Source organism: Camelus bactrianus, chromosome 2 (assembly GCF_048773025.1).
Source record: "Camelus bactrianus isolate YW-2024 breed Bactrian camel chromosome 2, ASM4877302v1, whole genome shotgun sequence".
Classification (NCBI taxonomy): Eukaryota; Metazoa; Chordata; class Mammalia; order Artiodactyla; family Camelidae; genus Camelus; species Camelus bactrianus.
In genome coordinates this window covers 17,669,936-17,687,203 of record NC_133540.1, presented here as the reverse complement: position 1 = coordinate 17,687,203, position 17,268 = coordinate 17,669,936, and the positions used below count along the sequence as shown (strand labels likewise).

The 17,268-nt window shown below is 41.3% G+C and overlaps 1 protein-coding gene across 1 annotated transcript; it reads right to left on the bottom strand.

Moving 5' to 3' along the window:
- Window positions 1–1,317: 1,317 nt before the first annotated feature.
- TDO2 (tryptophan 2,3-dioxygenase) lies at window positions 1,318–16,685 on the bottom strand. Its single transcript, XM_010955484.3, has 12 exons — window positions 16,532–16,685; window positions 16,209–16,314; window positions 14,883–14,973; window positions 12,764–12,834; window positions 11,622–11,749; window positions 10,248–10,434; window positions 8,804–8,911; window positions 5,947–6,058; window positions 5,531–5,588; window positions 4,153–4,232; window positions 3,454–3,544; window positions 1,318–1,907 (listed from the first exon to the last, which is right to left on the bottom strand). The coding sequence occupies exons 1-12, from the start codon at window positions 16,564–16,566 to the stop codon at window positions 1,754–1,756; spliced, it is 1,221 nt and encodes a 406-aa protein (XP_010953786.1). The 5' UTR covers window positions 16,567–16,685; the 3' UTR covers window positions 1,318–1,753.
- Between the last annotated feature and the right edge of the window lie 583 nt (window positions 16,686–17,268).

Sequence of the window (17,268 nt, the reverse complement as noted above, 5' to 3'; positions counted from 1 at the left end):
GAACATCCATTAACATATTTCTTCATTATTTCTGTGTGTGTGTTAGCTTAGTTTATTTTAAAACAAAGGCAAACTATAAAACTATAGTATGAAATAATAGATTATAAATATAGACATATATGTGTCTGTCTTTCTATCTTTTTTCCAGTTTTATTATGTAGAATTATTACAGTACAACTGCACATACACATTATATTGCATGTAAATACGTATACACAGCACACTGCACATTTTTTTAGTTTTCATATATGTACTAATTATTGTTTCTAAGAACAGATTCGATCTTTAGCTTTTTAAACGTACGTTATCAAAGGAATAAAGCCAACTACAAAATAAATATCAACAGAATGCAGTAAAAACAAAGATGATGAGGTAAGTATGTTTATTCTCATTATACCGGTAGGAGACTGGGGCTTAAGTTGGTGGTTTGTACCAAAGCAGAAAATTAATAGATGGTTTGCTCTCAAGTTTGCTGACTTATTTCAAAGTGATTGCCTTTAGCCCCCATGTTACTTGTCCCTGTATTTTTCAGCTTAACCCCCATTGCACTCTTTGTACATGTACGTACACACACACACCCCCAAAGCCATGTAGGCAAAAGCAATTATATATCATTTAGAGACGAATTAGACAATGTGACCCATAAGAAAAACTTGTGATTGAGACCAAAGAATAGCTCGGTTCCACCAAGAACTTGCTGCTTGCCGTAGATAATCACCCCAGAGCAAGGCTGGTGAACACTCCAGCCTTTTTGATGAGATTTTGTACTCCCCTCATAACAGAAATTTAACTAAGGATTGCCGGACCAAGCTAGAAAGAGAAGAATGAAACTCATGTCTGATCTAAACTCTCAGTCTAACTCTCTTTACTACAAATGAACTGGATCATTGTCTAGTCTGTCTACCTCTCCGTTCTTCTGGAAAAAACATTCCTTGCTCCCTCAATTCTGCTGTGCGTTAGGGTGGCTCTGCCTCCCAGACCCTGAGCCCTGGGGCTGGGACAAGCACTTTCCCTTGTGGGGGTCCAGAGGTGCTGGGAGCGGGCACCCAGCCTGAGGGAGGAGCCCGTGTACCACAGGGATGAAGAAAGCCAACACCTGCAGAAAAGAGGGGAGACAGAGGGTCCTCAAAGTTCTAGGAGTGCCATTCTCCAGGAACTGAGTCCATCCCTGTGGGCTCAGAGCTCCCCAGGGGCCTCCCAGTTCTCGGAGCTGGTGGCGTCATTGTCCAGTAAATCCCTCCCCCCGCCCCCAGGTTAGTTTCAGATTTCTGTCGTGAGCATCAAGTCCTAACATACACAAGCAATGTTTCCAAAAGATCGTATGTCAAAAGACTAATTTTTATTATTTAAAACTGTTAATTGAATAAGCCTCTGTACAGGATGCACATTTTATTGCATAAAATATTTGAAATAGCTGAAGTTTACAAGGTTATAAAGTATGAAACAATGAGATGATAATTACATTAAATGATTACATTGAAGTGTGTATCCGAGACATTAAGTTTTTAATAGGGAAACACTCTATGTATAAGTTACAATTTAACTGGGTTAATTTCTTATCTTAATGCTTAGTCTCATATCCTCCCAAACAGGAGGCAATAAAATTATTCCTAGGATTGAATCAGAGCACCACAGTGCTCAACTATGTATGTACATATATCACATTAGGACTCTATATTCATGAAAATTCATAGAAAATGAAAAAACCACAGACTGAGAAATCGGTGTTCTTCATAGATTTCTGCAGGTGGTTTTAGTCTGATTCATCGCTGCTGAAGTAGGAGCTGTCACAGTACTCAGCCGTGTAAAGGAACTTATGAACAATTGGGTTCATCTTCGGAATCCAGTGTCGGGGAACCAGATACGTCGAAAGATTAAATAAATCTACAAATACCTTGTACCTGTCACTGGAAAAACACATGTATACAGATGTTTTAGACTTACTGGCATGGAATATGGTAAAATTTCTCAAATTATTATTATTTTGCTCTAACATTCAATGTTACAGTCTGTATTATATGTTACATGTTGTGTATATCAAATAGTATTAGTTTTAATTTGCTTCATTTTTAGTCCACATCCAAAGGTCACACTCATAAAACAATATTACATGTTTCAGTGATCTGGGTCAGGCTGTTACAGATTAGAACCCAGAGTTGTTTTATTGTCATGCCACCTTCGTAAAGATAAAGGTGTGTCCTCAATTTCTCACTTTTAAAGGATGGTGTGCAAAAAGTTAAATGTAAATCATCAGTGTTCCTAGTTGTTTGTTGGAAAATATGTCCCACCTGTAAAGAAGCTGTTTATTAATAATGCAAAGGCATTAAAAAATTGAAATGCCATCTTAGATTTATAAAAAGTGTCACATTTAAAGTTGCTTTTGTCTTTGTCAGTCAACTCTTGGCAGTTTTATAGCGGAAGAACACTTGTCTTTGGAGTCAAAATTGGATTCAAATTTCGCTCTGTCCCTTACACCTCACCTGACGTCACCTGGGACAAGTTGTCTAAACCGCAGTGTGTGTTTGGGTTTCTAACTCTGGAAAATAAAATCTAAGGTCCGGCCAGGCCTCCGGGGAGATTTAACGGGGCGGAGACACTCTAGGGACGCCATCTGTGTTCATCACCCCCACCGCCCAGAGGTGTGGCTCCTTTTGTGCCAACGGTCATCTACGTCTCACGCTTGCAGAGTATATCCAGGGAAAGTGACAGTGTATAAAAATGATGAGAATGCCGCCTGTGCATAACGTGGTCAACCTGGTAGTAAGAGCAGGGATGAAAACAGCGCACCGTAAAGAATTTGGGGGCCAAATGTGCGCATCTAATTTATTCCGCAGCTGAGTCCCCTTTCCCAGGGGGCCTTGTAGTTTTCCCAGTTTTCGACTGTGTCTCCCTGTTCGTATATCCATCTATTTTTATAATATTGTGGATCCTAAGTAAAATAAGGACACGGATGTCCTAGAAATCTCTCTGGCACATGTTAAGGTCTCAGCCCACGTGGACCTCTTTTCCTTGTAAACAGTATGAAAAGGGCACTGTCCGGAGTGAACGGGAGCAGATTTTATGCTCTGACGTAGAGTCATATTGGCAAACAAGGGACAGTTTTTCAGCTGTGTCATTCGTCTGGCCAGGAGGACATGAGTGGAATTAGCGACAGCTGTCTTAGTCTTGCCCAGACTTGAGCCAGAACGAGTTGAGAACGGTTCTCCTTGGATTAACTCGTTCGCATCCGCGTAGATCATGCGGCCTTCGGTACCATGCCTGCCTTTCATCACAGGACCAAAGCGATGACCGTCTGAGCGAAGGATCTTTACCATGACCTCCGAAGGCTCCAACAGGAATACTTAACCCAACTAGAAGTGTGTCTCAGCAGTTCAGGCCGGAGCAAGTGTAAATGAGGTTCCCCGATGATGCACGTGGACTCCCCCCAGATCCGGAGGTGAACTCCCCGCTTACCTGACTGTGGAGCGCAGGTACTGGTAGCCCGAGGACCCCCCGGTGCCGGCTTTGCTGCCCAGCATCCGGTGCACCATGCACACGTGGTTGTCTAGACAGACACACAGACTAAGTCCCTGGACATTTTCTGCCGGATATTCCACGTGGCTCTGAACCCGAGGGCTGGCGGTGATTGCTGCTCCCGAGAGCAGGCTCGCACCTTATCGCCCCGCCGCGTGGGAGGTGCGGTGGCGCCCCAAGGGCCCCGCAGGTGCGCAGGCTGCCTGCCCGTGACTCCAGCCACCCTCACATCAGTCTGAACACCGCGACTTTCATGAGCCCCTCCTCACTCTGCCTTTAGGAGACACTTCGTCCATTTGAAAAAAAAAAAAAACAAAACCCAAAACTATTGAAAATACATTTTAAAATTGTATTGACACAAAATGAATAAATCTCTATGATCTATTAAAGCATTTTCTTTGACCTAAGGTTTACTGTTTTCTTCTGATTATCTGAAAACATTTTCATGGACCTCAAAGTCCCATGAACCCTGGGGGCTGGGCCGGCTGGGTGTGCGGGATGGGTCAGCCCTGAGAGAAGTCGCTGAGCTGATTTTGCACAAAGCAATCGACAGACACACAAAGGGGTGGAGAAGGGATGAGGGAGGGAAGGCTGGGTGAGGGAGAAGGATGGTGGGGTCCGGGAGGAGGGGGGACTTACATCTCCACTTGGTCATGAGGGAGTCCACGTCCATGAGGGAGGTCAGCAGCTGGAAGGGGACCTGGAACCTGGGCTCTTCCCTGGAGGAGAAATAATCATAATCATCATGATAATAACAATAAGAGACCTGAAAATCCAGTGTGTTAGGAAGATAGTGCATTCTATCATCTGTTGGAAGGGAAACAAATGTCCCCTTTGCCTCTGAGGGGCTGCAGCAGCTCCGGCTCACTCCTCAGTCTCCCTTTCCTCACCTCAAAAACCAAGAGGATACCACACACCTTACAGCATGTGATTAAGGAATCTAAAACATTCCTTGACTTACAGGAAGCAGCTAGCCAGAGTCATACCTGACTCATTCTCATTAAAAGGCAGACTTGAACACTATCTCAGAGTTTCTGGTTGATAAGAGCCAAAAACTCCTTCCAGACAAAGATAGTAAAACATAAAAACAAAGACTGCTCCTTAAAGTGTCCTCTAATACAGCTGTTTTCCCTTTTTCATCTAAGCCTTCAACACTCAGTACATTTTCTGCTGAGGACACACGAGCTTGAATGGTATATATTTACTAAGAGTTTAGGAAAAGCATCAAAAGGTTTTTTTATGCTGCCATTCTGAAAAACAGATTTGAGAGGATTTAAAAGTTAACTCGAAATTGACACAACATTGTAAACTGACTGTACCTCAATAAAAAAAATTAAATCTTTAAAAACTTAAATAAAAAGTTAAATAAAAAATTAAATACAAGTAAGACATCCAATAAAGATAGGGTTTGGGGTTTGTTTTGGTGGGTGTTTTTGTTTGTTGTTTTTCTGGGGGGGTTTGCTTTTTACTAGCATGCTATCTGTTGCTTTGACACATTTAATTTTTGAAACACAAAGATGGGATCTACACATGGAGGAGGAGGACATATGTGGACACCTCAGACACTTGAGACAGTGAAGCGATTTGACTTGAAATTGCCAAATAAGTAGAACAACAGCTTTTATTCATCCATTCTTTTTCATCTTATAAAATAGGACTAACAACATTGTCAAATGACAGAACACATTTCATGGCTGAGTTTCTGAGACTGATTAAACTTTGGCCCTACAGGACTTTCAGTGTCACACGACACTTTGCAGAATTTAATCAAAAGGATATTTGATTAATTTGTGTGTATTTTTTTTTTTTTTTGCCCACTATAAGGATAAAACTGAACCTTTGTTATTTAAATTAAAAGAAAACCCTCATGAAATGTCAGTTTTTTCTAAGCTTTCCCCCAAATCTAAATGAGTTTCTTTAAACTACGACTGCAATTTATAAACCTTATACTTGATGCATTATCTGTATCTACTCCTCAATTTTAACTTCGACTTCCCCTCTTTTGATTTGCTTTTACCTGTAAAAGTAGATCATCAAAGCCCCCTGAAGTGCTCTGTAGGACAGCCGTCTTTCCCCTGCAAGACATGTAGCAAGTGTTCATTTAATAGGTAAATTAAGGTACTCTGACTAATGTGGCATCATCACCTCAAATAATTAAGTGTTCCATGTTTTTAGAAAGTAATGCAAATGTTACTTTAAATATTTTATCCCTTAGCTCGAATTCAGGAAACTATCATTACATATATACACTTTAAATTCTCCAAATCTTTAAATGTCTTGTTAGGAAAACCTGATATAGAATATACTTAACTTCCATAATAAATAAAAAATTCCCAGATTCTCTCAGGGGACGTAACATTCATTTTACGTCCCCTGTGGAAGGTTTGATACAGTAACGTTCCAGGGAAGGATCCTTGGAATAAGAACACCTACCTTTACTAAGAAGATGCTCGTGACGCTTCTCATCGAATAAGGACAGTAACACCTCTTTTTGTTTCTGAAATTCAGCCATTTGTTCCTCTTTGTCTTCTGACTCTTCCTTAGCCTTGGGGGAGGGGTAGAAACACTGCATTGACATTCCCGAGAGAGAATAGATTCTCCTTTTAGGAAACATTGCTTGTGAGGAATGGACCAACCGGATGCAGACAGGGAGTACTTCGAATATTTACTGCATCAGCTAACCCTACAACTGGGAGATGATGGCTTACGAGACGGGCTCTTCCTCATATCCACCGGTTCTGTCCTTTTGTTTAAGGTTATGTGATCTGTTAAACTCAAATGTTCTCCATAAATATCATGAGAAATGGACTCGTGAGCAAAACTGAAGGTAATAACAAGTGGTCAGTCAAGATCTACTTTTAGACAGTGATCATTTAATATAAGAAAATAAAGTAATTCTACGTGGGGAAAATTAAGAATTCCTAGTCAGAGAAACTAGTCATTCTGTTCAAATTCTATATTCAGTAGAGTATTCTGTGAATACAATTTCTTAGATGTTTTTCACTGTTATGTTTTTATTCATTTGACCCCTATTGATTCATTTAAGGAAACTCTTATTTGCCTGCCTAAACACGTGCTCTCCTTACAACCCACTTATTTGGGCGGGAGCGAAAATCAGCCACCCCAGCTGTATTCAGTTTATCAGAACAGCCATGCTGCGTGGTAAGTAAGGATGTGTAAGGATGCTATGGCCAATTCATTATCCATTTATTCATTATCAACTTATCACACTATCCATAATGTGATAGAGATACAGTTGTGAGCAAAAATGAGTTTCCCAGATCTCCGCCCAGTGGGAATAAAACATTGAAAAATTAAACCAAGTTGCAACCACGGACAGTGGTGTAAAGGAGCAGTGTAGCGTCCTAACAACTTACAGTAGCAGAAGGTCAGCAAAGACCTTCCTGAAGTCTTCCTTGAGCCGAGACTTGAAGACTGGGAGGAAGTTACTTGGGGAAGAGTACTCCAAGCCCAGAGGATGACACAAAAAAGACTCGATGGTAATAAATTCAAGGAACTAAATTCAGCTTAAAGGAAATTCATTATACCTGGACCACACGAGACCACGAAACACATTATAGACTATGGTAAGAATTTTTATCTTTATCCTGAAAACAATGGGAAACCATCCAAGAGTTTTATGCAAAAGGCAAATGTGATTAGATTTGCATTTTGAAAATATTACTCAAACTTCGGGGCAGAGAATAAATTTGAACGGAGCTGAAATGGGAGATGCATAGAACAGATGAGGGGCTGGGACTCTAGTCCAGGTAAACAACCATGGCGAGTGGCCCTTGATGGGGGTGGGTAGGAAAGGGCGGGACTCGAGAGCCATTTCGTAGGTAAAATCAGTAGGATTTGGTGCTAGCTTGAAGAGGTGGCTGAGAGATGGAAGTGTCAAGGATCAAGTGGGTGTCTGTCTTAAACTAAATGGTTGATAGGAGAAAAAGTTCTTCAACTTGGAGAAGACCAAGTTGATTCAAGAATGGGTGGAAGGGTGCTGTACACCAGAAACTGACACATTGTAACTGACTATATGTCAATTTAAAAGAAAGGAGAGAAAAAAAGATTAGGTAGAAGGGGAAACTGAAAGTCTGGTTATTTTCAGTGTGCTTTTGAGCATAGCAAGAGGCAATGAAAATAAGGTGTGACGTATATGATCTGAAATTCAAGGAGCTGTCTAAGCTAGAGGTAAACCTTTGCGAGTCACTGGTGTCCAAGCAGACGCTGAAGCAGTGGGTACAGATGAGCTCACACAGGGGAAGTGGGCAGAGGGAGAAAACGGAGGCTCTGAGCCCACGCGCTGTGAATCCCCGACGCTTACTGGTTTGAGAGAGAAAAATAAGCCCATGAGGGGACAGAAAACTCGAAGAAGACGGCGCGCTGGTACCAAAACCTCGAGGGAGAGGGTTCAAGAAGTGTAAGTAGCCGTTAATGCTGAAAGCCAGGAGAAGAGACATAAAATGGAGATGAAAGATGGCCACTGAGTTTGTGCACATGGAGGCTGCTTGTAATGATGGGGTCAGCCTGTGTCAAGGTGAAAATCCGATGGGAGGAGAAAGGAATAATCATGCCAACTGCTGTCCTAAACACTCTACAGCTGCGAGCCCAGTGGGATGTCCGTAATAATCATGCGAGGTAGACACTCTTATTTCCTATTTTGCCAGTGATGGAAGTGAAGTGAAGGGCGTTCAGTGTCACAGGGTCGTAAGGAAGTGAAGGTGGGGCTGGAGCCCAGCAGGGTGACTTCCAAGTCCGCGCCTTAGATACTGCCCCACACAGCCTCCCGAGAGACAGCACTGAAACAACCCTTTCAAGAAATGTAGTCGTGAAGAAAGGTGAGGGGCTGTGACTTGAGGGAAATGAGGGATCAACAGTACTTTTTTTTAAGTGAGAGAAACTTGACATTGTCTGAGAGCCAAAAAGAAGTACCCAGCAAAGGCAGACCAGTGAAGGGAAGCTGTAGGACTAAATACATCGGGTTGACTGGTCCTCTGTGAGCCCGCTTCTATCTTGAATTGGTCATGAGGTGAAATTCTCAATAGAAATGAAAAGAGGTCTATTAATCTCATCTGTTCCTCAAAGACAAAATCTTGTTGACAATGAACTCCTTAATTTATTTGTAGTGTTCATAAATAAAATTAAATCAAGCATGTAATATATACCAAGCAGGTGTATTTGTAAAAGAAAAATGCTATAAGGAAAATGACAGATTAAGAGAAAATTGCTGAAATAAAATTCCCAGGACTACTTCTGAAGGAAGCCGAGTTTACTTTGGTGTCATAATTACCTGAATCCTGGTGAATTCTTCTTCCAGGCCTTTGACAATGTTTCTTTCAAACTTTCCCCAGAAGTTAAATCCATGTGGCTCTAAGCCTGGGGTTCTTTCCAGCCATGCCTTAAGAAAATATTTTTCAAGTGAATACATTGTAAAATTTAAAATATATAAGACACTTTGTAACTAACATTTATGAACTTGGAACAGGAAATTTTCATAGTTTTGAGAAATATGTCAGTAAGGATTTTTTGTGTGTAAATATTTTCTCTTTCCTTTCAAGCATATTAATAATATTTACTCTTTATCAGGAAATATATTATTACAGAAATCCCAATTTTGTCCTGAAAATCTATGAACGTATCTATACATTGTTTTAATACTGGTTTTATAATACTGTTTTATACTGGTTTACTCCCAAAATAGTTTATGTCTTAGGAGTTGGAAGGAATTATGACGTGTAGAAGCTCTGATCTCTTCCACATGCAGGGACGTTGTATACGCAGCAATGTTGAAATGAATGACCTTCTCAATTTTTTTAAGATTCCACAAGATTTTTAATCTAAAAATAAAACCAAATTCATGCATCTCTATGGGTTCTTATTTAGCCTATTTTTGTTTTGAAATCAGCTTTGTGATTTTTTTCTCTCCTTATTTTTGCAAGTAATTAAACGGTATTACCTCTCTTCACCTAAATCTGCATTTACCATAGCCAGGGGATTCATGAGCAGAGTATAATTCACTAAAATAAAAAAAAAATTAACTTGCAAAGGAAGTCTTTGTGAAGGATAAAGATTCTATAATCCTTCTTTAATAATCTACTTATGTAGAAGCAAATTAACAAACCCTCAAGACTATTTATAGACCCAGAGAGAATTAAGACACAAAAGGGGAAAATTCTAAAGAATAGAATCTTAGTAATTTAGTTTCATTAAGAAAAATGCACAACTTGTGGAACTTTTCAATCATGGACTATTTTAAAGAAATAAAGTTCATTAAATAAATAAGCATACCCAATTTAAAAATCAGCTAATTAAATGTTGCTTAGCAAGAATGTTTAAAAGGATTATTTTAATAACATAAGGAGGTTATTAAATATTAACAAACACGTGATTATATAAATGTTTCTGGAGTTCTCAAGGGAGTTCTTAAAATTTTAATTAGTTGAATTTACAAGTTTAAGAATTTCTATAAATTCATTCTTAATGACAGTGAATGCAACCCAGTTCTGATATGGGCTTTAAAATTCTGGTCCAGCAGAAGCTACGTGAACCTGAGGTATCGAACCAGACCTTAGAAATAGGGGGCGGGCGTAGCCCAGTGGTAGAGCGTGTGCTTAGCATGCACTAGGTCCAGGGTTCAATCCCAGAACCTCCTCTAAAAATAAATAGGTAAATAAATAAACCTAATTACCTCCCCCACCCAAATATAAATAAAAGAAAAAGCCTCAGAGGTGTACCTCCACCAGCTGTAGGAGCGTTTGCTCCTGCTCAGACTTAAGCAGGAGCTCGTTGTCTGCGCCTCTGAAGTTGTCACGGTAATGTCGCCTGTTATAGGGAACTCTCAGACTCTGGAGAACCCCCATCTTGTTCTCTAGCAGTCGGAACTGCAGACTCTGGAAGCCGGACGCTGGGGACAAGTACTCTCTATGCGAACAGGCGGGGAGGGGACAGAAGCGGGGAGAGATGGTGGATACTGTATGTTAGTCGCTGGAGCAGTCCTTTCTGTTGGGAGAGCTGGTGGGTTTTGCTCTCCTAGGCGTGTGTCTGTAGAGCTGGCCCCATGGCTGGGACCTCACCCAGATGAGGACAGTGAGCTACTGGAATATCACCACGGCTGCCGGCAACTTAAAGTTGGAATATTTGTATAGTTTGCCAAAGGCTGTGTGTGTGTGTGTGTGTGTGTGTGTGTGTTTACATGTATGTATATACACACACATAAACATATATGCACCTGTGTGTACTAAACTGCCTCCTAAGATAAAGGCAGGTGAACACTGAGCAATATTTTTTATTCGATAATGCTGAAAGCTTCTTTAGAAATATTTTTCAATTTCTCTTAAAAGTTCAAGCCATTAATCTCACCACCTAGAACTGTTATGAGCACCAGCGAGATCCTACAAGCACGGCGAGTGGGCTGTGGCCCAGCACAAAACAGGCCCTCAACAGGTGTGGCTGTCCCCCCAGCCCCCGGGCCCACACCCTTGCAAACGTCCTTCCTCTCACTGCCACTGAGAAGTCCCTCTGTTAAGTACGCTACAAAGGAATTTGACTGCTCTCTGTTCGATTCTCAACCGTGTAGAAGACCCTGCCTGTTACATTGTTAAAAGCACCTGACGGTCTTAACATTTCTTCTCAGCCTTTGGTATGAAAAAAAACTTTTATATGTATATGTGTGTGTGTGTGTGTGTGTGTGTGTGTGTGTGTGTATCTCATTCTGGAAATATACAGCTAAAATTTCTACTTGACCCATAACTTATACTGACAATTTTGCTGACATGCTTCTTTAAATATCATTCCTGTTTCTCTTTCATTTTCAGTTTGGAATCATTTAAATTTAGCTGTGTGTATTCTATCAGCCTTTTTAGCCATTTTCATAGGTTATCTAAGACCCTTTTGGGGTAAAATCAGGGCACACATGATGAACTGAAATTAATGGAACTTGTTATGTGCCTAGGTAAAAGTGAGGGATAAAGTATCTTCAACAGCGGCTCCAGTGCTCCTGTGGTCTCTCCCAGGTGCTCCTAGTGACAGAGTGTCAGAAGGACAGGCTTCTCACGCCCATCAGAAAGGAGTGGTGACCCCCCCACCTGTTTACGAAGCCACGTGCTCACCTGAAGTCATTGAAGTCCAGGGCCGTCATGGTCTCCAGGACGGAGAACTGCTGGACCAGGAGTTTGAGAATCACCACCACTCGTTGCATTCGGGTGACAACCTTCAGCATGTTCCTTTCGTCCCTGACCTGGTGGTTAAGACACGAAGCGCTGAGTGATCGAGCCCCAATTCTAGAAGACACAAACTAGACTGTAAACGACGGTGCCTCCCTACTGATCTTCTCTGTCTTTTAGAGAGGAACGTTGGGACTAAAATGTGCCTTAAATGCATGTTGAACTCAGAGCAACTCTGAATTGTGCACAAGGGATGTCTGCAAAGTCGAAATCATGTTCTCCTTTAAAAATAGAAAACTACATGGAAGCAAGGAAATTGTGGCACATGCCTCCCACTGATTTCAAAGTAAAGGTGTCTCTTAGTTTTGCTTTAAGGAATAAAGGTCACGTGGGGTCTCCTGGGTGAGATTAACACTGAGGAGGTCTGCTCTCTACTGAGGCTGCAAGTTGCCATCGGCGTAAGTGGGAACTCTGTCCACAGATACAGGAGGATGGTCTGTGGACCCGCGTTCTCTCTCCCAGCCGCTCATGTGGAGCAGGGGTTCCGGGTGGAACGACCCAACCTGTGTCCTGTGTCCTCCAAGGATGGGAGGGGCGGGAGCAGGAGGCGGGCTTGGGAGGGGCAGTGTGGGAGCCTCCCCGGACCCTTGGCTCTGCCTTCCTCCCTTCCTGCTGGTCCTGGTCCTCTCTGGCCCCTCCTCTGCCCCTCATGTCTTGTCTCTTCCCTCCTCCACCTCCTCCTCCTGTTTCGCTTTCCTCATCCTTGCTCCCAGCTTCTCACAGCAAACATTCCTAGCAATACAACTCTGGTTCCTGTTCATTAGAGAATCTACACTAGCTGTCCCAGAAATCTACCGTCATTCGTAAGAACTTCTTTGAAAGGGAAAAGGTTGAGTCTTAATCAAGGGGCTTGAAGCAAAAATTTGAAAGGAACCTTAAAGCAAGGGTAAGGTAATCATGAATGTGGGTTTTTTATTTTCTCATTAAGCAATAATTCCCCCATTTGGTATTAAACGTTTACTATTAATAATATTTTCCACATTCTCCCCAAAAAAGCATGAAAAGAATATGGTGACATAACAACTCACATGGCCATTCTGAAAGATCTCACGGACAGAATCCAGCTCCCAGAGGATCTGCTTAAACCAGAGCTCATAGGCTGGAATGAGAGAATCATTGTCAACCGGAAAGTTACAGGAGCCTTTTGACCACAATGAGAGGAAAGACATGGTTAACACATCAAAAGAGAAATAAAACTGCAATTTAAAAATCAGTAACTCCCAATGTGGCCCCATTTTATGCTACAAGCAAATATTAGTACTAACGTTATAAAAGCCTGCCTTTGTTGACTGGTTTAATACGCCAGGCACGTGACCTACAGGCTTTAGTTATTATCGTGTTGATTTCTCTCAACAAAATATTGTTTGTGTCTCGTAGGTTATGGCCCATGAACTGATTCTGACTGCCCAGGCTGGGGCTGTGCCGAGAGCAGAAGTGATGCTCAGCTTCATCTGGAAGACAAGACATCAGCATTCATTACCCTAACGAAGAGGACAGGTTCTTGATTCTAGGGACTTAGACTATCACGAGGGGGACAAGCTTCTGAAGAGTCTAAAACTCTGTCATATTCATCGGTTTCCCTTGGTTCCCAGCACAGTGTCTGGTGTAATGTAAACACTGGGTGATGATTTTATAAATAGAGGAATTAAATGGCTAATGCAGTCATTAGAGGAGCATGGAAGATTAGTCATCTTAGCGATGGCCAGCACATTCTATTCGGGCTTCTGTACTAATTAGGGGAGTCAAACTATGCCTTTAAATTACAGTTAAGGAGACTTCGGGGGATCTAATTTTCATATTTGGACAAAGAGCCAGTCCAATATTTCTTGATCAGTTTATGCATCCATTTTTCAGGTTTAACTGTGTGGCCAAGTCCCAAGACCCACTGACGCGTGTCTGACGGAAGGATGGAAAGAAAGCCCCCATCAAGTGATGACAGCTGCCATTCCTTGTGTGCTTAGTGCCTACTCTAACTGGGGCTAAGGGCTTCATGCACGTTGTCTCACGTCGTCTTCACAAGGACTCCATGAATGAGGGGGTGCAATCATTCTTTCCATTTTATAGATCGGGAAATGGAGAGCATTTCTGGTCCAGAAATCTCACCAAGGTTACACGATCTTTAATGGTAGAAATGGGATTCTAAACCCTTTTCTAATTCCAAATCTGTGCTGCCCTGCTGTGATTCCTCCCCTGTTAATTTTGTCTTGGTGTGAGTCACCAACAAAAAAATAAGATAAATTTAAAAAAAAAACAAAAGAAGTAACACATGAAGCTAATCATTTTCCATTAAAAAAATTTTTTTTAACACAAAGGTGTTGATCATTTCAGCCAGACAGTAAGGAAAACAATCATTTGAGGAAAAGACACAAAGAATTGGGAAGGAGAGAAAGCATCTATAAATGGAGCATTGACTAGCATGAGTCCTTGGGCCTCGGAACACGGTGCTATGACACAAACAAGCTTTTTTTTTTTTTTTTTTTTTTTTTTTTTTTGAGCAGGAGGAGGAAGACAGCCCTTGGCCCCCAAACTTTCCACTTCTGACACGAACAATCTTAGAGTAAATCTTAATGTTTTGGGGGGGTCACCTTTGTAAGATAGATATTCATGAAATTCTGCACACAATTTCAAAGAGTTCAGGGACTTCCTAAACCTCCAAAATCATGGACGCCTCCATTAAAAACCACTACCCAGAGGTTAGAAGTCTGGGGAGCATAAGCACACATTTTAGACAAAATTTATATTTCTGTTTAGTACCAGGTTTATACAAGCCATGTGCAATTATAATAAATCTGAGTGATCTAGTTTTTGAAAATAGTTTGTTAAAGTTCCAAGTTGAAAAATAATAACATCTTAGCTTACAAATTCTTGTGAATTCCGAGTGATGGAAAGTCCCCTTGGATTTAGGACAAAACTAAAGTCCTACCTGATCCAATTAGCATTGAGTTAACAGAAAGAAGACTGTTCTAAATCCCGGAAGGAGGGCCTATGAGAATTTATCTGACAGCACACTGTTCATTCTCAAGGGCTGCTAACAAAGGCGAGCCCTTGCCCCACCAGCATCTTGCAGTTAAAAGGGCTGGAACTTCCCTCATTACTGACGGGAAGTGCCCGCCAAGCACTTACCGCCTAACCTTTTGGGCCACTTACCTTGATGAGTTATGATAAAAAGATGTTCATCGTGGATTTTATTTCCTTTTATTTCACTTTGAAGTTCCTGTGCATTCAGAACTTTTTCCAGCTTTAAACAAGAAAAGAGCAAGACTAGTTGTGTAGAAACTTCCAGTTACAAGAGGAATCAGTTATGCGGATCTAACGTACAGCATAGTGATTACAGCTAATGCCGATGTATTATCTACTTGAAAGTTGCTAAGAGGGTAGATCTTAAATGTTCTCACCACACACACACACACACACACACACCCAAATAAATGGTAATTACGTGACGTGATGCAGATGTTAGTTAATGCTACAGTGGTGATCGCTTTACAATATATAAATGCATCAAATCACCATGCATGCACCTTAAACTTATGCAATGTTATATGTCCATTATAGCTCAATAAATCTGGAAAAAAAGAGTACAAAAAGGGCTGATTTTAAAATCGAACGACTTGATTTTCACCAACTTTAATAAGTACAATACAATACTGAAAAAGTCCCCTGAATCCCAAATTCTCAGGAACCCATTTATAGTCTTTTAAACAATGAATGTCCCCTCATAAAGCGTCAGTTGGCCTTATGATTTTTATTCTTTTCAGAAGAAATTATATTTGGGAGGATTCTACCCTAGCAAAGGCTAGTGAACTCACTGAGAAATCACATCCCTTCTATCTCATGAGGTATCATGAAATCTTGATAAATTGTTTAGCCTCCGGTGTATCTGCTGTTCTTTTCTTCTCTGCAAGAGTCCCTTCTTGGGAGATCTTAACACTGCTTCTCAGCTCATCCTTAGAAACCCATCAATAAGGACATCAAGGGCTCTATCATTTCACGTCTTAAAAATAATCTCCAAATACCTCTTTGTAACATCCTTTCATCTCCTAATGATTTCAAGAAAGCATGTGCCTTCCACACTTCTACTTTATGATAAAGAATTAAAAAGAGAGATTTTCTGGATACATTTGCCATTATGTAGCCTGGGATTTAGCAACCGTGTCTTACTTAAACAAGTTGTGCAACGCCTGCCAGTAATCTGCGCTTTATCTTATCACGAGTACACCTTGCCCAGATCCCGCACTCTCCGCTTTTATTGTGCTTCTGTCGGACAGGTGACCCTTCCCATATGAGCCTCTTGGGTTGTTCTAGCAGAACTTGAGAAAGCATAAGTTTGTATGAAAAGAGGTATCTTTAGGACCAGAGAACTACTTGGTGACTGAGGGGGGAAAAAAAACACCCACCAAATATGAAAATGTCATTTAGCTGAATTCAGCGCCTACAAGGCCCGGTTAGCCTGGCGAGGACGCCGCCACTTACGTGCAGGTAGTTCCCATAGATAAGCCCTCCTTTACTGGCTCTGTTCACACCACTTTGTGATTGGTCATCTTCACTGCCTTCTACAGACAGTTTTTTCAAAGCATATCTGCAGATAAGAGAGGAGGAAAAAGTAAAGCTGGACAAAGCACAGTAACTAACGAGATGAGACACAAAAATTCCCCTTTGGTAAGTTCTTACAGTAGCTTATTAAACATGGGAAGAAGGGTGACAGTTTTCCATGCACTTGAAATTCAGAAGTTAAAGCATTCGTTCTTGGCAGTCCCAAGAGCTTAGCCATACTTCAAACAGAGGGCAATACTCACCCAAAGTTGTTTCCTAAAAATGGGCAGCCACTCATGGTGACAGCGCAGTCGGAGGAGCCCTGAGCTCTGACACTGTGACAGCACTGACCTTCCCAGATGTTCTCAGCTGCCTTTTATGCACCTGCAGACCCCGCCCCAGCCAATCAGCCTTCTGTGTCTCTTAGCCCATTTGCAAATGGTATAGAGGCTAAACTTCGGTAAACCTTAGAGCACATTTGTGTTTGGGACAGTCTGTTTGCTAAAAACGTGAGCCAAAACTGAATATTTGACTTGCCAAGTTCTGCTTTCAAATGCAAAGTAACAAACATTAACTAAATCAATAGAAAAAATGTTAACTATTCTATTCCAAGAACACCTGTAGCAAAATGTTAGCATATATAAGAGGATGAGCTTGTAAAAAATAAATAATTATTCTCTCCATCTCAGATTTGGATATTCTTATGACTCCAAAGGCAATCATTGAACTTGAATGTCTCTGCGGAAAGAAATTCATTATATGACAGGCAGGATTTGTGCTTAAACCCCATTTCCGTCCCATCCTCCCAGTTCTTCTGGCCTAAGTTTCATCTAATAATTAGTGGCAGTTAATTGTTGCATTGGAACTTCCACGGACATGAACAATTTACTGGCCCCCTGTGGCGTACTGCTCACAGGGCAGTGGGAGGCATCCTACTTTGTCTGCAGATAATTTGAAAGCAATAATAATATGCCCACAGTTCCAAACAATGTCAGTGCTA